We start from the raw sequence: 27,554 nt of genomic DNA on the forward strand, positions 1-27,554 counted from the left end.
GGATATACAGGACGTGGCTCTGGACCAAAGTGCAGGTCAAGAGGTAGTCTGACCTGTCATGAGTCTGGATGAAAGGTCAGGAGGTCGCCGTGTTTTATGGCAGTCCGCCAGATGCTGTCGAGGTCTTCGGATCAAACTGTTGATCGGCTGGACGGACAAATTAATTCCCCGGCTAGAGGAGCTTAAATTAATAAGAATCTTATAAACGGTTAGATTTGTAAATAAATTGCCGTGTTATCAGGTCATGGCCCCTGACATACAAATTCTGTGCAAGATTATATTCATGCTAAATAAGTTATAGCACATACTTACACTACACACTGGTACCAACATTCAGACTGTAGAAAACATCAACCTTTACATCAGTTTAGGGTCTTTAATCATTTGCAATCGTACTCAAATTTATAAACTGTACCTGTTGCAACATCTATTAATTTTGATTATTTTGAATCCTGTGAATTGACGTGTTATTTTTTGTTTTTTAGGATCTGATACTGATATTTTGTTCATAATGTTCCTGTAAAAACTTATGCTCTTAAACATAACATAAAACTGAAGCTTTTCACTTAAACTCACATAAATGGAAATATTTTAGTCTCAGTAGCTCTTTAAGTTGGGGGAAAACCAGCCAATGAGAAGCTCTGTATTTTGAATATATTTCTACTTTTATGAGTGCAAATATTTCACTAACTATTTTACGTAGCTGTGGTTGATGAGCTAAAGAAAACATATATTTTTCACATGACTAATGCTTAGTCAGAGGTCTGGCAAAACAGTACAGCAGACATCAGCAGCAAGGTTCAACCACAGAGTGCTGGGGGTCGATATTTTACAGACGCACTGGAAACATGTTGCCTTATTTTCATGTTATGAATTTAAGAGTAACGTGAAACTGTTTTAGTGTTGTATCTGGCACTAAGTGAGGACTAACAGGTTATGCTATCTTCATTAAAAAAAAAAAAAAAAAAGACGTGAACGTGTTGTGTTGACTTACAAGATCAGAGATGAAACTTTTAAAGCCTGACTTACGGGTGAATAAAAACACTGTTGTTGACAGAAATCTGTTATGGTCAGGTTTAATTATATTAATAACCAGCATTATTTACTGTGGTTTATTCAGTTCATCACTGTGCAGAGTTCAAACAGTGTGACTCTTCTCTTGGGGGCTGAATTAGATGTTGACATGAATTTCTTTACTTTCTTATCTACAGTAGATTTGTTTAAAGTCATGCAGACATTTTATTGTAAGCTATGAAAGGCAGCTTTCCTCAGAGGGCCGGGGGAATTTATTTGCATGTCACTACAATATGGCATATATCCTTAGAAAGCAGCTGGTACTTCCACATCAAATACGTCCTTTTTTGACAGCAGACCGGATCCTGTGACGAGTTTCTTATAAAACACACCCCTGCACATGTAACAGCTGTGTTTAAAGATAATACTTTGTTGTCAGGCGTCACGTATTTACTGAACTAAATCCAGCTCTTTTAGAAATGCACAGGATATGTTGCTTAATCCTTGCTCTGTTTCAGTTGACAAGCACTTCTTGTTGGCTGGTGGTGTGAAAAGGTTTGTCACAGTGTTATCAAATGGATTCTTAACACCAAAGCATTAAAGTGTCAGTTTATCAAACTCGCCACAGTATTAGCATCGTAAATCTATGGAACTGGGAATTCCATCGCTTCCAGTGTTTGTGTTTAATGTATTTTAAATCATAATTGTCTCATACTATGATTGATTCATTCCAAGTGGCCTCTTCTGCATTTTTCTCATATAATTGTTTATTTTATATTATGTTTGTGTATTTACTTGTTAAAAGTTTCAGGTAGACATATTAACATTTAGTCAAATTTATCACCATCTTTTCCATATGGAAGGATCACAGAAAAATGGCTTCGTTACAAACTGCTGGATACGTAAGAAGAATCCAAATGATGCGTTGAACTTCAAAATTAAATCTTTATTCAATTTCATAGAAAACATCGGTTGATCATCAGAAAAGTGCTAAACAGAACAACAACAACAACAACAAAAGTTGACACAATCAAAAGAAACACTGATTGCAGTTTTTAAAGGAACAGACGAGGAAACAGACAGGAAAGGAAACCATTGCCCAGCAATGTTCCCTGTCACACTGAATTCAAACTCTGTTAGTTTTCACACAAACTGTAAAAAAAAAAAAATTAAAACTAGGGACTAAAACTATCACCGACTACTGGCAAAATGCTGTTAAATGTAGATTGTGCCTGGTGGGTTTGGCACCAAACCAGCCTGTATTCTTGGTTGGCGTTACTTGCATCGTGCCCTGGAGGTACTAAAGCTGTATGTGTTTCTTTATGGGGTAAACCACAGTGGAGGTCTGCTGGTCTGGAGATAAAACTGAGACTTTAGGGGCTTTAAAGTGCTTCAAGTAAATCAAGATAACCAAACAAAGGAGATCTATCAGACTCCACTACATTTAGCCCTTTTTGTCACACTCCAAAAGTCCAGTTTGAATTTCCTTTTGTCATACAGTGATGCAAATACACTGTATGCTCGCTGTTTGAAAAATCTGTGCAAGTTGAATCTTCTGTTATTTGTTTGCAGTGGCTGCTGACGTGATGGAATTAACATTTTTGTGTGTAGTAGTCCAAGCAAAGCCCCTTCGTCTTCCCTGGTCTTCCTCTGAGCTCCGCGCTCATCTCCTCACATGACGGGGTAGCTGGCGAGGTTGGCGATGCCGCAGAGGTTGCCGCGGTTACGGGCCATCAGGATGTAGCCTTCCTTGCCCCAGCTCTCGCCCCAGCTGTCAGGGAAAAGACAAAAGAAGTGGAAAGACAGAGACATGAGAGTTGTTGAGCATCGCCAGGAGTCAAACAGCATCTCAGCTCATCGTTTTGTCACAAAAACACGTCGGACAGAAAAGCATCAGATCAACGCCACGCCGACAAACAAGCTCGTCATTTCATTTAGGTGGCCGTTATGAGCCACCTGATGCCGTCCAGACAGGTGATGTGACCCACCTGTTCTTGACGATCCAGTACTTCTTCCCCTTGCCGGTCACTCCGTAGCCCACTGCCAGCACGGCGTGATTGATGTCATCTTTGTTACAGCTGGGGTCGTAGTAAACACCTGAGCACACGACAGAGAGGAAGAGGAGAGACTCTGAGCTGGAATTTCATCAGTGAACCAAAATTACATACAGAGTGCAGCTTACAGCGAGCATTTCACTGTCAGGTTAAAATTTACTGTGGTGGTGCGTTCAGGGTTGGCCTGGATATTTCATAGTTCTATTTCCCCAGTTTTCTTTGTCTTTTGGCTGCTACCATTAAAGGTTGTATCAGTGGATGATCTGCTCGCTGGCACACCAGGCTAACCTGAAACAGAACCATCTGAGAGGTCGTCCTTAGAAACTATTTGGAAAAGGGCACACACTTTTCATCTAGCTTCAACCAATCAGATCAAACTTATGCAGAAGCCAGTCAGCTTCCATCGAGAAAAGCCTTCAGTGTCGTTCTTTGCTCTTCTTTCAATGAAGACATACATAGTTTTTACATAAGTAATGTTACTGCAGAATCTATGCTAACCTCTTCAGGAGTTGGCATTGTTTGGTCAAGACGAGTCATTTCCATGGACGCTGCCAGTCACAGCTGACAGCTCGCTGTTGTCACACGTAAAATGACACCTGTAGCTGCCAGTAGTCCCTCCTAGGATGCTGATTGGCAGACACAATTGGATATCTTGAAGGCTGGTTGGATTCTTGTGTGATCTTGTGATCTTTTGAATCCAGCTACCTTGCAAGGTGGCCTCTCCCAACTGGGTATTGATCTGTATATTCTGATATATATATTTGTAATATTTGGCAGAGGCTTTTTTTTATGCTGGATGCCCATTCTGATGCAACCCTCCCCCATTTATCCATGCTTTGGGAATGTGCTGGCTTGTGCATCAACAATGTCTTTCCCAAGGACAAGGAGGTGGAGACCGAACCACCAACCCTGTAATCTGCACATGACCCACTCCACCACCTGAGCCACAGCTGCCCCTTTATTTCCAAAAATGAAAGTCTAAATTCTGTTTTAAAGCCTTCCTCACACCGCTAAGAAGAGATTTCAAGGGGAGAAATCCCCACTGGCCTAGATATGGAAGGACAGTTATTTCAGTATTTGATAAATAAATATGCCTATGAAATAAATCCTGAAATAAATAAATTAGACAATAGATATATGAACAAATACAAATACAGAAATCAGTCAGTATAGTTCAATAAATAAATAAATAAATAAATAGGTTTTAATGAAAAAGGTTTTATTTCCTAAAGCCACATTTATTTATTTTTATTTCTATCTGTTATATTCAAATAAATGGGGAGTGATTATCTCACAGATTTGGACCAAATCAGTACGATCTAAGACACTGCCTCCAAAACCGATGGAGGCAAGTATAAGATTTTTAAGAAATCAGGTACATTTTTTATTCTATTTATGGTCTGTATGTGTATATGATCTGCCATAGACATTCAATGTACCTGTATGATCTACACAGTAGTTTTTATTGGTAATGTCGTGGCAGAGTCTGCCGTTCCCGCTCAGTGTTCAGAATATCTACCTGAGAGATGAGCATGAAGGATTCACAGGAGAATGATTTGTGAATGTAAACAAGCACAATTTTAACAGCCTCACTCTTCACTGTGTCAGAGCAGAGTATGAAGTTACTGCTAATGCAAACCGAACATCCTATGCTACTTTTTCCGGTTTGAAAGTATTTGTCACAGGGCCATGATCGTTCATCAAAAATGCATCTACAAAACAAGACAACAGGCAGTTCAATTTTTTGTCAGCAGATCAGTCAGAAACATGTCAGCGAGGAGTAGTGGAAAAAGACAGAGCAACAGCACTAATCTGTTAGGTGATGACCTGCAGGCGACAGGCTGCACACTTGTGTCACCAAATCAACCACTGAAAAGTGTGAAAGTTTGTGTGTGTAAAATGGCCTTTTGTTTCTTTTACTAAAATCCTCGGATCCCTTGAGAGTTGATGACAAAACAGTGAAACTTAAAACTATTCTGTCTGAAAATCAAATCCAGGAAACAAACTATGGGTAAGAAAATGTCCCTCCAGGTTCTATACATGAGAGTCTAAACATTAATATAGCACCTTTAAGTTAAGAACAGTATGAATTTAGGTGCTAAATTAACGAGGCTGCAGTTCAGCAGACCACCATGTCAGAGTCTCCATGAACACACCACGAACAGGGAGAGTTCACCACAGTCTCTGCTCTTAACTGCTAAGTCAATTTAGCATTGGATCTGAGCAGTTCACTGACCTTTGCTGTAGAACTGGAAGCTGCTCAGTGTGGCGTCGATGCCCACGGACACTGGGCCCGCTTTGTAGAGCGCGACAGCCAGCGCGCGCTCGTCGCCCTCTGGAACCTCCTTGTAGCCTTTGCACTGGGCCGCCATCCCTGTTGCATTGTAGCGACACGACTCGTCCTACACACGACACACAGGAAGACAAGAATGCTGAAAATGTTTGTTTCAGAATTCTGTATTCTCTTCGGAACAAATGGTGAAACATAAAGTAAATTCAAGCTCTGCAAGGTTAAATCAGCTGAACACACACAACACGGTCACGGTCACTAAATATTTTAAGATACTTTATTGGCAACAAAAGGTGACAAAGAAAAGCCTACAGCTGTGATGTGAATCTTCTGATGTTTTATAATAAAAGGAATAATCATTTGTAGTTTGTAGAAATGATTCATAATTGTTATTTTCAGCCCTGTGCGCACTAACCTCATGATTTTACAGTCAAAGCCAAAGTTCACATGATGTGTCCTTATTACTGTGCATTCCTAGTATACAAAAAACAATTAGACTGCAGCCTTTAATCATTAACAAGCAGTTCTACTTCCTCATTTTATTAATACATGACTAAAGAAGGAACTGGGTTTGTTTTGACAACGGGAGAGTTTCTGCCTCATCATTTCTGCTAATTCTCCTCCATTCAATTACACGTTTGCTTCTGCTTTTAATGTCAAAATGGAAAAACGGGTGTGATATGTTTTTTTTTCTTTGTGTGACATGTGACTGAACCAAGTGTGACACCAAGTGAGGAACCACTGACCACTTTGGTTTCAGTCTGCGTCTGCTGCTCTGCGGCGGTAAACAGACGATTTGTGGAAGTTGTCCTCGTTTAGATATTTTGTAAGAATCCTGAATCGATCACTGATGACTTTTCCAGGACATCTTCATAATAGTTGATCTAACAGTCAGTGGCTTTACCTTATCTGTGTAATCATCTCTTTCATGCTTAAAAGTTATGACAAATTGATTATTAGAATAATGCAAACACAATCTATTACTAACAGTGTTAATAGAAGTGTTAATATTGTTATTATATTTCTACTTTTATAGTATTCTGTGTGTGTGTATTTTATTTTGTTTCTTTTGGGAAGTCCTTTGTGCTCAGTAATTAGCAATCCTTATCCTTATCTTATGACCTAAATCCCTTTTTTGTAAGGATTATTAACTGCCTCTGACTCTTATCAGTTTTCATATCATGTTTTTCACATCAGTTTTTGTAATATTAAGAATATTTTTTAACAAAGCCACAGTGAGCTATGACTACAAAGGTTAAGCTTTCATATATAAACATTTTCAGTGTTTTATTATCGCTCAACAATGAGGATAATTTAATTTTGTTAATTAGTAAGCATGAAAGGTTGAAATGTCGCTTGTGTGACTGTTGTGGCTTCTGCTTCTGCTTCTGCTTAGATTTTGACCTGTTCTGTTTTTTAAAAAATCTATTTCTCACAAGCCCCCAAATTCAGAGAGTACAATACTAAAACACTGGACGGTCCCTTGTAACACGTTCATAAGACCTCTTAAAATATGGTTTTCTCTGCCTTGTTCTGAAAGTATCATTACACATTTAAAGCAGGAGTCGCTGGTGTCTGTGGCCACAGAACAGGATGCCACACCAGCAGCAGGAAGGGAACAAGTGTTAACACATGACAGGAAAGAAAAAGGCATAAAAATGTGGTAACCTCAGTTCCCCTAAGCCTAACCCTGCAGAACACATGATAGTTCAAGATGATTAAAAGCGAGAGTCACTGAAGGGAACGTCTACAATTACAGTAATATTATTTTTGTTGTTGGTTAATTTCACATTCTCACCTCTCCGATGTACGGGTAGGCCTCCTCAGAGTCGATGCCTCCGTTGTCCGCCACGTACTGGAAAGCCTTGGTCATGTATCCTCCCCCGCAGCCGTCGTTCTCCGTGACGCAGTCCACCAGGTTCTGGGGACTGAGGTCCACCAGCTGACCTGTCTTCTTGGCCAACTGGCCCTCGAGGGCCCCGGCAGAGCTGAAGGCCCAGCAGGAGCCACAGGAACCCTGTCAGAAGCGAAGGAGAGTGAACGATTTAGTTTGATGATACAAAATGCACATAGTTCCTATAAAAAGTCTCACTTATAACAGGAAGAGGAAGCTGAGCAGACTGTAAACGTGGAATAATAAACAGGAATGTATTAAAAAAAAACATTACAGAACATCATTCACAGTTTGACCAGAAGGTGCACATGGATGGTAAAAGAATAAATATGTACAATCTTTTTCCTGACCACTCTTTCCTATGTGACATATTTTATGGACATTTCATATCGTATTCAAGGCATAACAATATAAAACAGAACAGCTGATAAACTTTACAATTAACCCAAACAGTGAACACAATAACCGCAAGAAAATGTGTGTAAAACAAGTGATTTGGATGAATTTTAAGCAGCTTATTTCCTGTGAATACTACATCAGAGCCTGATTTTTTTTTAAAAAGAATCTTTAATATTCTCTGTCTGTCTGTAATTTCTTTGTTTTAATAATACATAGTCTATTTAATTGTCTTCCTTTTTGACAAATCTAGTGGTTCCTTTTCCTGACGCTTGCCCATTTTTCTGTGAGCTCTTTGGTTTTAACTTTTCTCGTGAAGGACGTGGATGTTTAGCGGAGAATGAAGGCTCTGTGAATAGAGATTGTGTTCAGGTCGGCTGGTTTGGATTAAAGCTGAAATGATCAATCAGTTAATCAATTTATGAATCAACAGAATATTTGGCGTGTTTTTTTCTTGCAAAAAACCCCCAAACATTATTGCAGCTTCTCAGATAAAATATATTTTGACTTATAATTGATAATAAAGCAATTTGAGGATGACATATTTCTGTATTTGTTGACAATTTAAAGAACAAACGATTGATTGATAAAGATAAAGAGACAGACAATAATTGGCAGATTAATCACTGATGAAAACATCTTAACACCACTTTAAAACCTGAAAGAAAATCAAATAAATAAGGCATGAAAAATTAAATGCAGTTTAGTTTGTGTCTTGTCCTGTCTGTCCACTGGGAGGCAGACTTTGCCAACTTTAATTTGAAAGATATTTCCATCTGTCAGATCAAACATTGAATAGGCAATTTGACTGGTGCATGCTGGGAGGAGGAGGACTGTTTGCATGTCACACAGTGAGAAATGTGCTGTTTTCTCAGGCTGGGTGGAAACACCCCACATATTAACATCAACATGTCAGTGACACTGAAACTGTGTTTGCATTTTGCAGTGGTTGGGAACAGATTAGACATGCATGTATTACAGAGTCTGATGTTGTCTTTAAATTTAAGCTTGAATTGCACCTTAACAGCATTTAAAGAATCGTAGTGCAGCTCTCCACTGAAACCCACACTAACAACACAGAATTAGCAGCTCTTTATGCCATTGTGTTTTTATAAAATAATATTTTAATATAAATATACACTTGAAAATACCTTTCTCTCCCTTTTTTAAGCAGCCCAACTAGTAAATGATAAATAAATGTGTTACAGCCAGTGACATAAGACTACTCTTGCATTTAATTCACCTGAAAAATGTTCCCGTTGTATCTGTATGTTTTAACTGAACTTCTGCTGCTTGAATTCAGGGAGTATGGATCATTATGACATTAATATTAGCAACAGAACAGGTGCAGATCTTGTAATCAATACTGGCCCACAGACTACAGACTGAGACAACTACATAATTAGATTTTGACTGAACTATTCCTTATTCCCTGATCCATCCACACATAAAAACTGGACAGCTGTTTACCTGTGTAATGGGCCAGTAGTTTCTTTTGCTGCATGAATAAATGTTTTTCTAACCTTTATGGCTCATTGAGAACAAGCTCTCTTTTACAAGGACGCCCTGGTTACAGTACATATACAAACATATGTCCAAAACAATAAAACCACACGACAAATTGTGCAACAAACGGGCCAAGGACACCAACACAATGGACAACACTGACTCAGAGAAAACACATCAGTCAGTCCAAACTGATTGAAATTGATTAAAAGGGATTAGTTTTTCTATTTTCACAAGTTTCAGCAGATTGTTTCACTTGTGCGGAGCTGAGCAGAGTATTTAAAAGCCAGTTTCCCAGTCGCAGTATTAACATAATTTTTTATGTTATTTATGTAGATTTTCGAGGACCAAATAGTCTTGGGACCTGGTTCAGTGTGAAACTGATCTATAGTTAAAAAGACACATAAGATACCCGGGAAGTCTGCCAAGAAGTGCTTTGTAAATAAACAGAATGCAGTGCTGTTCTCTCCTCATTACATGTCTGCCACCCAACTTTCTCATATAGTAAACGGCAGCGTGCTCTGAAGCCATCTGCAGTTATGAACCTAAGGCTGGGATGATAGACTGCATCAAGGGGTTTAACAGCAGAGGCAGGAGACTGCATATAAATTACATCGGCATAGTCAACAACAGATAAAAAGGTTGACTGAACAATTTGCACTCTGCAGTTCTGGGTAAACATGCCTTATTTCTATTTAAAAATGTGAGTTTTGTGTGGAAGAACTTGACTGGCCCACGCAGAGGCCTGATCTCAGACCTGTCTAACACGTTTGGGATGAACAGGGACATGGACTGCAAGTCAGACCTGATCAGCCAGCATGGGTTGCTCGGAATCGGTCCTGATTCTACTGATAAAAATGAGAAGAAATGATAATTTTGACTTAGGTTATTTTATGCAAACATTTGAGACCGGTCCAACTGTATTTTTTAAACATGTTATAGCAAATAGAAAGGCTAAGTGAGAGAGGAAAACCTGCTCTATGGTGAAATTAAACTTTTCTATGGTGTCTGTTTTTGAGCCTGCAGTGGGCTGAGTAAGCCTTGTTTTTAGCCTAGCAGTTGTTGATAACTTGCAGCCTAAATTTTCAAGGGTTTTTCAAAAATGTGAATCACTGCAACCACGAAAGGTCATACAGTCATAAATGCAAAAAAAATATTAGTGTATTAAGTGATAACTAAAGGCCAACATAACCTGGGCCAAACAAATATTTCAGTCCAGTCTACACTAAGAGCAGCTATTTGAGGTTCATTTAAAGGAGCACAGAGCTGCTGTGTTCGTGATCTCTCAGTCATGAAGTCGTGAAACTCCATTCGAGTCACTGACAGACTATAAACTCTTGCATGGCTTTGAACACCTCTGCTGCTCCTCCGCGAGGAAAACAGTCTGACGATCTGCTGCTCCGAGCCGCTCCAATTAAAAACTTTGTAAATGTGTAATCACATCGGTTCACTGGGGGATGATGTGAATGTGGCGCTTTGAGCTCTGGTATGACTGAAATTTGCCTCGAACAAACAAAACATCAAAACACTATTCAGTCATCATAAAAGGAGCTGGGGAGGAAGCAGCAGAGTTGTTAGTATGCAGAGAGTGCAGTCGCTCTGCTGCATAATTCATGAACAACAGGGAGGCAGAGGAGCAGCTCAATAAATCCTGTTTATAGCTGCAGTTTGACCTTCATCCACCAGAAGGCGACATCGTCCTCCACATAAACTGACATCACACTCACAGGAATGATTTATTATAATTATTAATGGAAATCAAGATAGAAATTATGTTTAAATTTCTCATGTTTACTTTTAAAACGATTAACTGAATTAATTTTTTTTTCAAAGGCTTGATGTTTTCATGCGTGCAGGAAAAAGAGAATTAATTTTAGGCAGATCTGACTGATTATTGAATAAATTAATGTTTTAGTGCCACAAAAACATACAAAATATTTGTTTCTATTTAACAAAAAACCCATTAAAACTACAAGTCAAAGTCACCCGTTCTTCATAAACTATTTATCACTAGTATTATGAACAAAAAATAATATATATGATTGAAATCTATTTATATCACTACAACAAAGCATTTAAAGCATAATGTAATTGAAAAAATACAGAATTTTATTTATTTTTTTTTTTTTAAATGTTCAAAGTAAAAAATTGAATCTAAAAACACTGCTAAATAAATGAAAATCACACTTTTATTTGGTCTGACTATCCTTTTTTTGTGCCTAAAACCAGATAAAATCTTTTCTTTTCTTTTTTTTTAAAAATCACGTTTTAAAATCAGGGTAAACAAAAAAAAACAAAGAACAAAACAAAACAAATGTTGAATTTCTGGACTGATATAAATACAGTAAAGAATGTATGTATTTACATCACTAGGAAAACAATGCAACCCAAAAGACTAAAACTGCAACTCCTTGTAAACAAAACATTATGTTTTTAGTAAAGCTAAACAATAAATAATAATAATAATTAAAAAAAAACAGTGAAAACTGAATATTAGCCCTGCTGAGCCTCAAGCTCTGCTGTTCATTAGGTCACATCAAATCATTCAGCTGCTGATCTGCCTGTTGGCAGAGAGCACAGATGTATACGCCATATTTCTATGTACTTCCTGTTCTGCTCGACCTTTGTTTACATAAATAAGACCCGGCTGTCCTGTTAACTCATAATGACTTATTACATTTAACAATCCAAACTATTCTTTTGTTTTCAAAGTCCATTAGCAGCGAGAACAGACCGTCTCCTCCGGCAGCTCATGTGACTGTACTCTACTTTTCTGGAGCATGAAGGAAATTGGGGTGAAATGAAGGATGTTTGCTGGTATTTTTCTGAAGCCTGTACCTTTTTGTTTTTTTCATGGCAACAAGAGAAAAGATTTAGTACAAAATGAACAGCCTTTTTGAGGTGCCGCACCACTTATACATGTTGGAAGATGTTAAAACCTGGTACCTCTGTAAGGGTTTCACAGAAAACAACAAAAGAATGAAAAACCTGAGGACTGTGGCTGTAAAATATGGAGTTACAATATATGATTTTTATGGGCAAATATCAACATATTAATATTTCCATGATTGTAAATACTTATTTTCATATTTTCCCAAACTGATCTGATGATAATTATATCTCTATCATGTTCAGCAAATCAATAATTGCTTAAAATACATACAAATTTCCATATTTCTTATTTAACATCTCCACAGTTTACTTTCTATATTATATATTGATATTTTTAAACACTTTCTTCATATGTTCCCAGCTGAAGTCATTATTTTTGCTTCTGCCTCCAACAGCCACATTTCCCTGCAGAAATCAGTGACGCTTTGTGTTTCCTTTTCCACATTTTGCCTGAAAACAGCCTTGGGAACTTTTTCTGAGATTTTCCCAAACCTAACAAAAAAACAAACTACTGACAGGAGTAAGACACAAATATTACAAGATAACAAGATCCAGGAAGTCTTGCTTAGTATTAGTAAGACGTCCAGACAACCATGGAAAAAACTAAGACAGTCTGTCTCCTGCTGAAATAAATGTATTCTTTGTGTTTGCCTGTGGAGAATCTTAGTTTCGTCCGTGGTTGTTTGGATGACTGAATATTAAGCAAGGCTTCCTGGATCTTGTTGTCTTTTTGCACTTTTACATGCCTCACTAAAGGGCTCCTGTAGATCAGCCATTAAAGCCATGCAGTGCTTCCTTTTCCCATTATGAACTGTTATGACAAATATATGAACAGGTTGTCGTCCATAAATCAACTCGGCTGGTGCGAGATGCAACAGAAGTCGACCTGTGTGATTTTCCACCATTATTATCAACATTTATCAGGCTGCATCCATTCACGAATACGTTTATGTTTGTGGATCTCAGTTTCTTTGACTCATGCGTATCCATGTTTATTGAGAGAGTAACACTGAAAAGCAGCAGTTTTAAAGAAGCTTTGTACTGCATTCACCAAACCAGCGAGTTTGTTTTCACCCCTTAAGTCTTTTCTCTTGTAAAACACTTATGCATGAATCTCGCTATTCGCTTTCCCACTTTGTTCAAGTATGGTTTTGAGCATTTTCTTCTCCTCATTCAGGTACACCAAGAAGGAATGGGTTCATATCTGGCCTGCGAGGCCTGAACACGCCCATTCTTCTCTCAAAAACAAGCTTGGACGAGCTTTTCTTATGAAAGACATTTCGGCATGCACAGTAAGAAAACCACTGGCGTAAACAAGAAAATGAGTCATGACTGAATTCCTGATAGCTGCTTCAGTTTCAGGGTTCGGTGATTGTTCGTGCCGTCACACTGCCACACAGTCACTGCTCACTGCATGAGTGTAACATCCACTAAGGACAAATCATATTTTGTCCTCTATTTTTTGTTTTTTGTTGTAGCTTTCTAGTGTCTGACATTCTAACCTTGGATCTGATTAACTTGTCCAGTGTTTCTCGAACTTTTCGCAAACTTTTCAGACACAGTGCACAAAGGTGTGGCACTAGAACTGGCACTTAAATGCTCACACATGCATGCACACTGACTTTCAGTCTTTTTTTTTTAATCTTTACTCACTATCTTGCCATCATGGTTTACCTCGTAAGTAATCACGGATGATGTACGCATTCGCTATGTGCATGAACATAGGAAAGTAATCTCTCCTCTGAGTCATAGACGAGGTGGAAACAGTACAAGTAGATCAGGAGTTATCAAAGTTTTGATTTTTTTAGTGGAGCCAGCGTATGATCGAGGCAGATAAGACAGATCACTTTATCTTTCCCCCGAAGTCTGTCGAAAAAAGGTTTGATCCATTTTCCCGAAACCTCCTTTTCTCTTCAAACGTACAGCTTTTTTCCGTGGTGGCTTTTCCATCTCACTTCCACATTAAACTGCAAAGTTTCCCTCTGAAATACAGCACTAGTACTGATGACAGATTGTAATTCCTGTGACACTCGAAAGGTGCCATGCAGCCATGAACTTTCTACAAGATATCACACCTAACCTGACAGATGCTTGTTAGGGTGGGGTACAGTTTGATGCACGCAGAGTCTTAAATGTAGAGTATTGAAAAATACTGAAAGAGAATATTTAAAATATAATGGATGCATTTCATGTCAAATTCTTGGGGCTGCACTAAATGTTTCTGAGGGCCGCCACTGGCACGTGCGCCACACCGAGTTTTCAAAGTCGTCCTTCAAAGTGAACAAAGCTGAATAGTTTAGCAGTCTGTCACAATAAAAAAAAAAGAAAAGACTGGATGAAGTCAACAGGGAAACATTTGCCAGGAATTTATCTTTCCAAATGAGGACAGAAGCGTGTGTTTGGTCGTTTCAAATGAGGAGAAGAGAGAAAAAAGACAGGATGGGCGGACTGTTTCGGGTTCATTATAATGTGTTTGAAGGGAGAGACAGAGGAGAAAACGTTTGATTAACTGATGTCTTTTAAAATGGATACATAAATGGATGGTAAATGAAATAAATAAATGGTAAGAATGGACATGTTCCTATACTGTATGAGCCAAACAGACTTAAGAAAATTGATACTAATTTTCCACTATTATTCAGAATATGACAATATTCTGTTTGAATGGATGACAGGAGGCTGTGCTCACACTGAGGAAAACTCTGAAAAATATTTTTTTACTCCAAAGAAGCAAAATGGCTCAAACAGCACCGACTATACACCGCTGCACGTAAATAACAATTTAAGTGGAGTATTCATTTCTATCAGCCATGTAAACAGCTATTTTTCTTAATGCTTTTTAGTTTTTTTTAATGCTTTTTAGTTTGATGGTATGTTCATAATTTATTCCTCACAATATGATAATGTTGTTTTTTTTAAGTCACTGGGAATATGAAAAAAGTGTGAAGAAATGTAGAAATTGAAGAACCTAAAAGATATTCCACTTTATTATTTTCCCCAAACCAATGTGGGAAAGATGGGATTTAAATCTCATCTGAATTGATTTCATTTAGTATATTTTGGTTTTACATGAGAGGCTTCAGGGATGAGGACAAACTGGTCGGTTTCACAAATGATGCATGTCTAAACTAGAAAACAGAATATTAAAGGTCTGATGAACTGAATAAACAATTAGATGAATCATTTTTGTGCTTTAACAATAAAGTGTGTGTTTTTTAATGGATATATGAGGGTTGAGATGTATTCTGGATGATGTCTGACCTGGTTCTTCACTGAAGTCACCATGCCCTTCTTGCGGTAGTCGAGGGATTTGGGAAGCCTGTTGATGTTGTCATCCAGAGCCATGGTGAAGCTGCGCTCATGGTTCAACGGGACCAGCAGGCCGGTCATCTTCTCGGACACTTCCTCTGACGTCTGCATGAACAGAGTGACAGTTTTTACACGTGTACACATGATTCTGACGAGTGCAACAGCAGGGCGAGTTTCTCGATCAAAAACATTACAAGAGACAAAGAGTGCAGATGTTAAGGGGTTACAGGTGGCGCCATCCAGACGATAGACGTTATGAAATTTTCTGTGGTTCCTGGAATAATCTGGAGAGATAGAAATGTTTTGGGACAGGGACAAGAGAGGAGAGACAGAGAGGATTTATTTTTAGACTTAAGAACAAGTGAAAGATATGGGAGAGGGAGGATTTGATTCAGCAGGGTGACGGAGGATGAAAAGTATTTCATGAAGAGATGGGTTTATCACAGTTTATTCCAAAGTGAAATGTCATTTTTCTGCACCGTGCAAATGTAAAAAAACATGCACATAAAACAAGATTTACAAAACAATGACATTAAAGAAGCAGACGAGAAGAGTACGAAGAACAAAAGAGGAATTCAAGTAAGTGACTCGTGTGCTGGCTGTCATAATGAAACCCGGGTCTTGCAAAATATTTAGCAATTATTTTTAAAATATCCTGCCTTTATTATTATTAGAATTCCCCTGTGCTTTCACTACAGCTCGTTTTGCAAGCAGGAAGCATCATTAACGGAAGAAATGCAGACCATCTGCTAATTTCTTTCATTTCACTTAAGTGCTCCCAGTCAAAATGAAAATGGAAACACATCCTTCATTGCCCGGCCACCTGTTCCCACATAAACATGAAATTGGCCATTTACCCAGAATTGGGATGTGTATACATGCTCCTGTCGCTAATAAATGAGCCTGAGCGCTGCCACTGTGCGTTTCATTTCCACCCATTTTTTGATGTACAGCCTGTTACAGCCGGCGTGTTGATACAAAACCAACCATCAGTCATGACCCGCGTTGACAGACGTGTAACTGACAGGAGCGGAAAGCCAGACTGAGACAGACTGAGTAAAATATACTACACATTATTCTCACTTCCCTGTTTCATTTCTTGTTTATAACGTGAGATTGTGGGGGGAAAATGAGACAGGATTTCCACTAATGAATGCACTTAGCAGACAGATCAATTATCATGTGCCACGGCTGCTAATGGCAGTTGTATCTCAGCTTGTGCTTCGGATGCACAGCGAGACTGATCAGACTGTAGCTGAAAGTGGCTCAGTGTTGATTGATTTCTAGCTGCAACAATTAATCGATTGACAGAAACTTAAGCAGCAACTGTTTTCTTAATCAAATACCCATTTACACATTCTTAGAGCAGAAATGCAAAATATTTGTTTGTTCCAGCTGCTCAACAGTGAGGACTTGTTCCTTTTCTTTGTCATGCACGGCGTTCAGAATATGTGGAGCTGCGGGGAGCTCGGCTCACCAGGATAAAAATCATTCCACTGCATCAAGTAAGGTTGAGCGAAGCCTAGATTAACTCTCTCTACTACAGACACATATTATGGTAGTCGTGAGACGGAGGCACCGCAGCTGCTTGGAGGAACAGAAGCCTGCCCTGGTTAGACTCCAAGACAGCGCTATCTTTTGCTTTCTGTTTAGAAGTTGTGCAACTTTATGTGGTGTAGTTTGTCTTTTGTTTGATATCTAGTGTCAGCAAAAACATTTCACATGCACATTTCCAATCTGTTGTTAGCACAGTGGGCTAACTTGGCCTGTGTACTATATTACATGAACATTGCTGTCAATCTTAACATCCCGCCAAAGTTAATAAAAGTGTTCCTTTGTTGTCTGTGTGAGAAAAAAAGGACCAGGAGCTGAAGATTCTGACCATCCAAATCTGATTAGTTATGAGTAGTTTTTGGTTCCACTGTTTTTTTTTTTTGAATAAATGTATATTTTCCTGTACAGAAATAAATAATGGTCTAATAGTAAAGCACTTGTCAATGTGTGTTTATTTGCACAGAATAGCATCATGGGATGCAGACAAGGTCTGGTCAGTTTTCCACTGTCTGTTGTCATTTCATTTCATTTTTATTCTCAACAAATGTTGCAAGTGTGAATATTTTTGTCAGTTTCTTTGTTTTCCCTGGCTAAATATTGTCTGTATGAATTGAAAGGTAGGAATAGTATATTCTTGCATGTAAGCGGGCAGATTTATGCATGTGAACACATGTGTACTGTACCCTCCCACTGAAAACAGCTCCCTTGAAAAGCCATGGTGTGATTCAGACATTATAGCGAGCATCATCTCTCTGGGTACTGGACTGTTGATCAGCCAAAACAAGACACTGGAAGATGTCACCTCAGGCTGAGGGAAATTATAATAGAAGTTTTTCACTTTTTCCTGACTAGTAATTGAGAAAATAATCAACAGCTTCATCGATAAAGAAAAGAATTATTAATTTCAGCTTGACTGCATGACGTAAGATCAGATCCTGAGCTAAATGGTACCATAACAGTTGGTGAATTTTTACTTCATTAAGCTGAAACAAATGTCTGTTGTTGGCACAACAGCAGCTGGGCTGAGACAATGATATCATAGAGGAAAAAAATGATAAATTAGTGACTTGTTTTCATGGTATTTGGTGATTTAGTTCGATGCCATGATTCGGTGAGAAACATCTCAGACTATATACATCATAAAATCAACCATACGTGGCTTTTAGCGTTTCCCAACTGGCATATCGTGCAAAGGTGATCAGGTAGGAGAAGACAGCAGAAAGGGTATCTGAAACATCACAGAGCACGTTGTAAATGATGTTAGTAAGTAGACAAGTGAAAAGAAAAGAATGCTGGTCTTTCTGTCCTGAAATGGTTATCTTTTACTCAAGGCCTTGTTCAGTCTTTCAGCACAAATCCATCTCCAGACTGAATTCAGAAAGCATGGACAGCAAAAAAAACCCAACAAACAAACAAAGGAAATGTGATTTTTGCAAACCAGATTTGAGTGTGGACGGAAATTGATTCCACCTGAATTTCTACAGATGCAGCTCTGATCTAATACAAGTGTCTTCTGTGTCACTCACAACAAGAGAACAGCAGAGAACCAGAGAACAGCTGTCCATGGACAGATGCTGAAATCATCGTCTGCTGGCACTTTGTGTGGAGGTCTATGAACAGGCTCTCTCCATTTCTTACACGTCCTCACTGGAAAGCTGCGTCACCGGCGTAAATAGTTACTGACGCCTGCAACCCATCCAGAAAGGCTGGTAATGTCTGGACACACAAAGTCCGATCTGATCACTTATGAATATCTGTGTGAACAGTCTTAAAGATCTGATTTCCCTGCAGTGTGAACCTCAGACAGCTGACATGGGATAAAACAAATTTAAAAAGATGTCAGCTTGAATGGGATATTCTCTGAATCATGGTGCAGGATTTGATGTCAGTACTAGCGTGCAGGAAAACCTCAGACTCACCATGTCACCCAGGTGGTTCATCCCCATCTCATACGAGTGCATACCCAGCGCCGCCTCCTGGTTATGGGCTTCAATCATGAGCGTGTTCTTCTCCCAGATGGCCCTGCGAATCCCCTCTTCATCCTGAGACAAACAAGTGCATGTGTCACTTTGAGTCAAAACACCACCAGTCACTCACCACTTCTTTTCACCACACACACTGCTGGGCTTCATAAGGAGGTCATAACACACGTGGATTCTGTCATTGCCTCCATTTCTGTTTTAACTTTTGCTTCTATTCCTTCCTTCCTGCCTTAACACCTGACAGCTAAAAGAAATCAATCTGGGCAAATAGGGCAAATTTACGTTTTAATTAGCAAGGAAAGGAAGCTTGTCTGTATTACAGCCCTATTTCATTAATTAGGCCAATTAAACCAGTACATGATCACATAACAATGCTCCCTGGTGCAGATAATATAGCAACATAACTGTCCAATGCAATTGTAATTTAGGTTAAAATATTGCTTTATCTTTTTTTCTTTTAGATTATTCACATCTCATCACTGCAATTTGCATCTATGAGCCTGGAAAGAAACCGACTTTCATTTATATGCAAACTTTTTTAGTCCTTCACAATATGGGAATAAGATGAAGCCAAGTGGTTGGTTGGTTACCTAAAAAACATCAATGCTCTACTTAGTATTCGTGGTCTTAACAAGCATTAGCATAACTATAATCATTATTTCTGTCTTGATATCCATTCCAGTAATGGAAAATGCAAATGATGCAAGGAGACTTTGATTCTATTACATTGATGTCAGTTCAAGGAGGGTTGAATTAGAGGAACTGTTGGAGGAATACTGATTAAAATCACTATGAGGGAGCAACAGAGCCGCACGCTTTTCTGCTGACTGCGCAGAAATGTAAATAATGCAAACACACACACCATACACATTCATATAAATACATGCAGGAACGTACAGATAGAGACAAAAACAACATAAAACACACGTGTTCTCAAAGCGTTCATGAACTCAGGCACACGCAGCGCTGCAGATAAACTGCACACATGCTTCCAGAGACGCAAACAAACACACTTCACAGCTGCGGAGTGGTGACCTCTAGCCGGGGGTGAAGAGCGGAGGGAGAACAGATGCTCAGCGAGCGCTTAGGAAGTGAATTCACGGTCAGCTCTGGTTTAACACCAACTAAAACTACATCTCTTTATTTCTTTCTTTGCAGCCTGAAACTAGAACAAAAAAAACAGACGACTGGAAATTTTAGCGATGGGGAAACTGAAAAAAACGAGGGTAAAATATAGAGTCAAAGGTGAGGGGAGTTTCCACTGTTTGACATCTGCTGACTGCTGAATGCAATACAGTTCAAAACTACAGACTCAAGTTAACCTCTATTAAAAACTAAAGCAGCAAGCAGGTATGAGACATGCTGTTTAAAGGGATAGTCTGGATTATTTGAAGTGTATCACCTACAGTTGATGGTGGATGACCCGCCCTCAGTTAGGAGAAGCAGAGAGGAGAACCTGGACAGATCTTAGGCAGTGTGCTGTTGTGTTTGCCACTTTAAAAAAATCATTTAAATTGTACACTACCATCAGACGGCATTTTCTGATGGAAAACTGCTCTAATATAAGCCAAACATCGCTCCCTTCAAAGCAAACCAGACTCCCAAAAGCTGTAATTTTATTTTTTTATTATTATCTTTTCTACTCAAAAGTTGCTGGTTGAAATGCACAGAAAAATTATTATTTATATCCGTATCTGTATTCAGATAGAAACCGGAAGTTAGGCTAAATCAGGTAAGTGTTTTATTTTCAGACCTAATATTCACTGGCAATTGTTTGTGTATCATATATTTCCACATCATACTCCAGTTGTACTTTTCATCTCTCTTTTTAAATTGCATTTTAAACAAAGTTTTATAAAGTGAACCCACCACCACCTCAAAAGAAAGAGGATTCTGTTTTATTATTAATATTATTATTAAAAGTAGTATCTTTAACCTGGCTTATATTTTGGTTTTTCCCAAATAATAACAAGCGACTTTGGGTAGAAAATCTTTGGGTTTCCATCCCATTTTTTCCGTTTTCCTGAATAACTTATTACAAACCAGGTGCGTCCCTTGTTGCTGCAACCCTACTGCTGCCCCAACCAGTTAGTTTGCTTCTACGACTTCTTCCAAAATAATCTGAGAAAACACCAGAGTCACACAGTAACTAACAAGGCAGCAGTAAACCAGCAACTCCTGTGTTCTGAGATCTTAAATTACTGCTCTTTGGTTTAGAGAAAAAAGCCATCTGACGGCAAGGTAAAGGTGTGAAAATATTCTAAATATAGTGTAAACTTGAAGTGATATTCATTCTTTTTAAGGTAGACCTAAACATTTTGCTGCTGACCCTGTCCACAGCAGTACATTGCTGAGCTTCTGTGCTGGCACTTCTCCAAACTGTGGTCGTGTCAGCCACCATCTACTGTAGGTAATACATTAACTATGGGTAAGTGCCTCTCACATCTCCACTTAAGTCCTAATAGAGCCTCCCGAATCAAGGTAAACAAACAGAAAAAGCCCGTTTAGCAAAAGTGGGTCTACGGCCTTTTGGAAATTAACTTTCCTGAATTACTGGCTGAGGATGAGAAAGATTAAGTCACTGTAAATTCTCATTGTGCATGCCCTGCTTTACTTTTGATTCTCTGTTCTCTAACTCCATCTGTCTTGTTTCTCCAGGCCAAAAACAAGGAAGTAGAGCAACCAGTGCCGGCCTCACATTTCTTGTTTTACCACTCATGATTGTTCCCCGTACTTTTTACCATACAGAGCCTATTGTGCGTCTGGTAAAAACCCGTGATAATATTTGTCCACGCCTGTCAGCACCGAGTCGTGTTTTGACAGAGAGGATATTACTCTCACATTGTCAGGTGTTAGTGATGTGGCAGGTGGATCTTTGATCTCCTCTTCCTCACAAACTCAAATCAGAAAGAATAATCTTTAAGACATAAAGAGCTACTTTCCTATAAAAGATATGAGAGGTGCAAGATGTCTGACAATTGACATGTATGTATATGTTGACATGACACTACTACCCTCTTCTTTTTAAAATTAATTTGTTCTTACTCTTCAATCATTTTCGTACTCTAATCATATTGTCGTACGACACTCTGGGTGAGCATATTTGCTGGTTCATAGCCTGTGTGTGCTGTGTATATAACAAAAGCAGCTTCTCATTTATAACTGACAGTGGTGGAGTTTTGTCGGCTAAAACGATGACTCACACTACATGAGTGTAGCTGGCTTATGTAAGCTAGTGCTAAGTCCTTAAGTCAGCCTATACAGCCTTAATGTTTCTTTAATGCTGCAAGCTTAGATCTCAGCAAACATTGAGTTGGATGGTGAAATACAGCAGGCATTTTTACACTTTAAGGTGGGAAAAGGAAGCGCAGGGACTAGATTAAGTGCAGTGGACCTTGAGATGGTCACACCAGCCGGGCCAGGATCACGGCAGGAAGATATCCAGGAGCTAAGCTAACCCAACTTCAACCTGAGACAGTGAGCCAGAGTGAGATGCATCATCGTCGGCCCACTTTGATCCTGCATCAGCCCACATCCTCGTCCTCCTCCTCAAACCTCCAAATACCAGATGCAGTGGTATCTAACAAGTTTGGCTACAGGGAATGTTACTGCTGCTAGCAAGCTAGCATTAGTTAGCTGGACATGCTAACATTCACAGCTGTTGTAGCAGATGAAGACAAAGTTTATTTCATTCCCTACATGTGCATTCTTGTGTTTCAAGTTTTTGAGAGGCTACAAAAAAAGACGTCTTCTATCGCTCTTCTGAGAGCCCCATGCACACTGTTTCAACATGTGGAGAAAAACTCAAAGCTTGACAGACCTGCAGCGCCCTACTTACAGTTGCAAATCTACATTATGATTGGACAGATGCTGTCAGGATGCAGGGCTTAGCAAAGGGTCAATTAAATGTAGACATATGCCATATTCACACAGTCACTGCTGACTCAGGCAAAGATTACTTAGAGACACATAATGTGTATTTTATTAACACTTAACTAAAACTACAGTCTTTCCTCAACCTTAAACAAAATGTGTTTGTTGTCTAAATCACACAAAGTCTAAATCACACAGAGTGTTGCAGTTGTTTACCTCCCATCATCTCCATTACCTCCCTCAGATGCTTCCGACCAGGGGAAATAATCCTGACAGCAATTATGTTTCTTTGCAAAAACCAATCAAGAAAACAAATTAGTGATAGGCCTAGAGCATATAAATGGATTTTGTGGAGGAGTTTGTTTGGAGGAGACTGAATCCATCAATTCTAATTCACTTACTTGATTAAAAGAAAAGCAAAAAAAGAAAGAAAAAAAGCCTGTCCCTTTCACTGAAGACATTCCTCTCTAACCGAACAATAAAATGAGTTAGACAAAGATGCCCACGGCACATTTTACTAATTGATCCAACTTTCCTCTGCAATGCATAAAAACACAAACATTTCAGATGTCCCAGTTGGTACCAATTATCATAAAAATCTGTCTATATGCTGATGATATGATATTATCCACTTAAAAACCATGAATTAAAGTATCTGTACTTATCTGTATCTACGTATCTGTACTGTACATTATCTTGTTCATTCTACAGTCAACAACAAACCATCTGCCTGCATTTTCATCTCTGAAATAAAAAATAATAATGCATTAGTTTAATATCTTTAATGCCAAAATAAAACCCCCCACACACAACTAACGTACAACACTGACTGATGGCAAAACAACGGAAGAATAAAAGCTGGCCAAATGGTGATTTGGTATTGGCATCAAGTTACTTAAAACTCTTACGAGAAACATCTGCTCTGTTTAATGTTGATTCAACAGAGCTGCATCCTCTGAATAAACAACCACCAGACTGGCGGCGACAGCAGAGACAGACCAGCTGAGAGGGAGGAGACACAGAGCCGACTGGCTGTTAATTTGACTCAGCTGTAGACAGACAGTGAGTCAAACACAAAGACGTCCGCATGTTGAGCAAGCTACCGAAGCGCAAAGACAGACACAGAGACAGGAGGTAATACAGAAAGCCTGAAGATGAGAGGAAGAAGAGCTCGACCATGCACATCTGTACATTCATTCATACATACAGACACAGACTCCTTGAGAGCATCAGAGGTTGAAGTCACTGATGCTCTCAAGGAAAATGTTCTAAAAAGGAAACTGTTCCTCTCAACTGTGGTACATTTTTTTTCTCTTGAACAAACGAGACTCCAACTTTAATGAAAAATTGACATCCATTCCCGTTAATGCCACTCTGATCTTTGCACTTGTCACTCCGCCTCCCACTTCTTTCACTTTTAATTGAACCTCTGCAAAAAAAAAAAGTTTAGTGCAATTCTTAATGAATTTGCAACTCTGTCTGTGTCTGTGGTCTGTCAATAAGATATGAGGCTTGACCACAAAAGTACACTGATTTATTTAAGTATGCAGCTTATAAATTAGTTAAAGCGTTTTTTTTGTCTCTGACCTTTACTTTTTACCATCAAAGTAAGTCAAAAGAGACTGTCCTCAGGAAACCAGCAGCATCGTCATGACAGAAAAGTTTAAGTTAGATGGTTGTGATGTGCAACAAACATATATTTTCTTTTTTTTTAGGATGAGGTCTAAACCAAAACAAAATTATTGACTTATTTGAAAAATTAATGATTAGTTCATTAGCAGTGGGTAGGGAGCAATAAGTTCATCTCTCATGGGCCTTTGTTGTGCAGACTCGAGGCTGCAGAAGTTCTGATGTCACCCCTGCAAAATCTAGTTTTGAACATAAATAATGTCTTTAAATCCACTACGTAACACTTTACAAAGACCCTTTTTAGAGTGTTATATCTTTATTTTTCGCCCCTGTTTCTCTTCATAATCACTTTTGTTCTTTAATCTTGCCGTGCTCTAATTTTACTCTGCAGAGGACCTTGTTCTAAAAAACGCTGTGACACTTACCAGGCCATTGTATTCTCTCCCATGTGTGGTCTTCCACTGTTCCCACTGGGCGTCCAGAAATGCTTCATCCAGGTGCGCCAGAGCCGAGGCTGCCAGCAGCAACACGCAGACACACTGCAACATCCTGAAAACACAACAACATACAAAAAGTCATGTTTTATATGCATCAAATCAGGCCTGAAACACACATATGACCTGTATTGTCTTTCTACTTCGTGTTCAGTATGGTTGAAATTCATTTTCAGTGATATGAAAGTCAAACCTGCTGCAAAAAAATGAAAAGAAATATAATGAAACATCACTTTGTAGAAGTCTGTGTAGACTGGTTGACGGCAAATATAAAGATTTCAATCATGGCTCAAGGATCAAGGACATCTTTATTGTCCCCAAAGGGCAACAGTAACCACATAACAACCAGAAAAACAATAAACAATAAATACAACATAAAGATAACATTGAGTTATTTAAAGGCTAATTGCACCAGGGACGAATGAGCACTAAAGTCTGTTGGTCCTGCATCTTGGCAGATTGTATCTGCAGCCAGATGGAAGCAACTTGAACTCGTTGGAGACGGGGTGACGAGGATCAGCCAGGACTCTCTGGGCCTTCCTCAAAGTCTAAACATTGTACGGATCATTCAAGGTTGTGCCTGTGACTTTGCTGCACACTCTGATGCTACCCTGCAATATGTTTCTACTTTGGAGGGTGAGTAAGTTTTACCAGCTGATGAAGGAGAATGTGAGGACTGATTCAATAAAGCCAGAGTAAAACTTATGATAAAAACATGTTCACTGTGGGGCTTTTCCACACACAGAACACAGAATCCACACAGTTTGACATTAATGTCTCCAACTCAAACTTTTACAAATCCACAAACAGCAGCAAAATGTTAGGAGTGAATGGAAGCAAGTGAATGGCTTGAATATGCAGTGGTGGAAAGAGTACTGAAAATCTGTGCTCAAGTACAAGTACTGTTAAAATCATACTCAGTTACAAGAAAAAGTTCTGATGTTACAAATATACTGAAATAAAATGAGTTACTTCCACCCTTGAGAATATGTCACAGAAAGGACTGCATGCTGCCAGTGTCCTCAATAAGTCAAGCTCGTTTTTTTCATCTGAAACAATATCTTCAGGAAACACCACATCATGATAAATCAGAAGCAACACAAGTGTCACAGTAAAGGAAGGGTGTGTTAAGCTGCGTCAAACTTGCCTTTTCTGTATTGTTTTAACATATCTTTATATTTGGGGCCACAAGAAATATACTTTGGCCAGTGTTGTTGACCGGTGTTTAAAGGCATTAGCGTATGTGAGGCTCAAAGGTCTGCTTGTCATCAGCGCCTTGTGCAGTGGAGGACAAGGAGCATGCCAGGTCAAATTTCCAAGGAAACCTTCCACCAGCTGACTTTGGAGAGGAAACTTGCTGTCCAGCGGTCAGTGGCATAAACAGATAACTGCTGCTCTGAGCGCTGCCTCTTTCCAAAGGAATTTAAGTCTGAGGAAAATACTGACCTCATTCTGGCTTTTTTGCCTCAAACATGATCAACTTTCAAGTCAATAAATATTGTCTGTCAGCTTGACACGAAACGTACGCCACCAGACAAAGAGCCAAACTCAGCAGAACTAGGTCAACTTTTTGTCATTGTGTTGGAAAAGTTTCTTTGCGCTCTCATCGGGGATTCAGATACTTTGTCAGAGTGTTTACAAGTCCAGGTGTAAAATATTCACCTCAGCCTTTGCCTCTCTCTGCTTTCCTGCCATCTGTTACTCATCAGCTTCTGCCAGTTTATCTCATTTTACTACATCCTGTTTCTACTGTCTTTGTGCTCATTGTTTCCAGTAAAGGCCGGTGATCTATTAAGTTGAAGTAAACTAAAAGCAGAAAACAAAGTGTTCGCTTTAGCTTTGAGGCTGTGTGACCTGAGCTGCTTAACACTGCCAGCTTCCTACACAGATCGATGCTACATGACTTCACCCTTGGGTGATTTGATGTAAATGTCCTGATTTAAATAGCAGGGTTTCATGATCTATGCAAAACATTTACTGTTAATCTGAAAAATATGTCCACTGTGCTGTCCTGCTGTATATGAGTCATAACAACTGTCCTTGTGGATCAAAATTAATTAAATTAATGTTGTACATAAAGCATCAGTATGTTGAATTAAATATTTTCTGTTTTATTTTTCCATGAGTACAATGAATTAACCCAGCTCCTAGTTAAGGCTGCAGCTCTGACTTCTAAAACTCTTTCTATTAAGGTGCAAATAGGTCAAATCATTCTCTAATCCTAATCCTATTAAAGACTAATTACTTTCTTAGCTGGCAAAAAATACATATGAATTTATGTGACCCAAAATTCAAAGAGAAATCGTAAGAGTCAAAATCCTTGCTGGGAAATCAGTGCCTGTAATGATGAGAATTCTGCAGCATTTTGGTGCATTGCAGCTCAGTTACACACAAGCTGGTTTACCTTTAGTGCAAAACATTAGTATCAGTTCATTTAAATCCCTTCAGACAAATTTTAGTTACCATAAAACTCCCGTTCAAGAGCAGGAATTCACAAAACTGAAAGTAAAACTCTGCACCAGCAAACCCGTAAACAATAAACTTTACCTGAGGTCCAAAAGTCACAGAGTTTTGGTGAAGTTTTCTGGGTCTGACTGCGTCCTCCTCTACTGTCAAAGTAGGTCAGAGTGTGTGAGTTTATATCGGTTAGATTTTGAGGAAGTACAA

General features: G+C 38.9%; 1 protein-coding gene across 1 annotated transcript; it reads right to left on the reverse strand.

Moving 5' to 3' along the window:
- Positions 1-1,939: 1,939 nt before the first annotated feature.
- On the reverse strand, positions 1,940-27,554 carry ctsk (cathepsin K). The gene is made up of 8 exons (XM_084727577.1): positions 27,435-27,554; positions 24,819-24,942; positions 18,829-18,951; positions 15,308-15,460; positions 7,157-7,375; positions 5,305-5,470; positions 3,003-3,111; positions 1,940-2,785 (listed from the first exon to the last, which is right to left on the reverse strand). Exons 2-8 carry the CDS (start codon positions 24,939-24,941, stop codon positions 2,686-2,688), a joined length of 993 nt encoding a protein of 330 aa, XP_084583703.1. The 5' UTR covers position 24,942; positions 27,435-27,554; the 3' UTR covers positions 1,940-2,685.

This window comes from Lutjanus erythropterus, chromosome 9 (genome assembly GCF_056507025.1).
Source record: "Lutjanus erythropterus isolate fLutEry1 chromosome 9, fLutEry1.hap2, whole genome shotgun sequence".
Classification (NCBI taxonomy): domain Eukaryota; kingdom Metazoa; phylum Chordata; class Actinopteri; order Lutjaniformes; family Lutjanidae; genus Lutjanus; species Lutjanus erythropterus.

Coding starts and splice junctions, on each gene's coding strand:
- ctsk (XM_084727577.1), bottom strand. CDS start 24,941: ATGTTGCAGTGTGTCTGCGTGTTGCTGCTGGCAGCCTCGGCTCTGGCG. Junction 15,461..18,828: donor TGAACCACCTGGGTGACATG/GTGAGTCTGAGG, acceptor CTGTTCATGCAG/ACGTCAGAGGAAGTGTCCGA. Junction 5,471..7,156: donor CCTACCCGTACATCGGAGAG/GTGAGAATGTGA, acceptor TGTCGTGTGTAG/GACGAGTCGTGTCGCTACAA.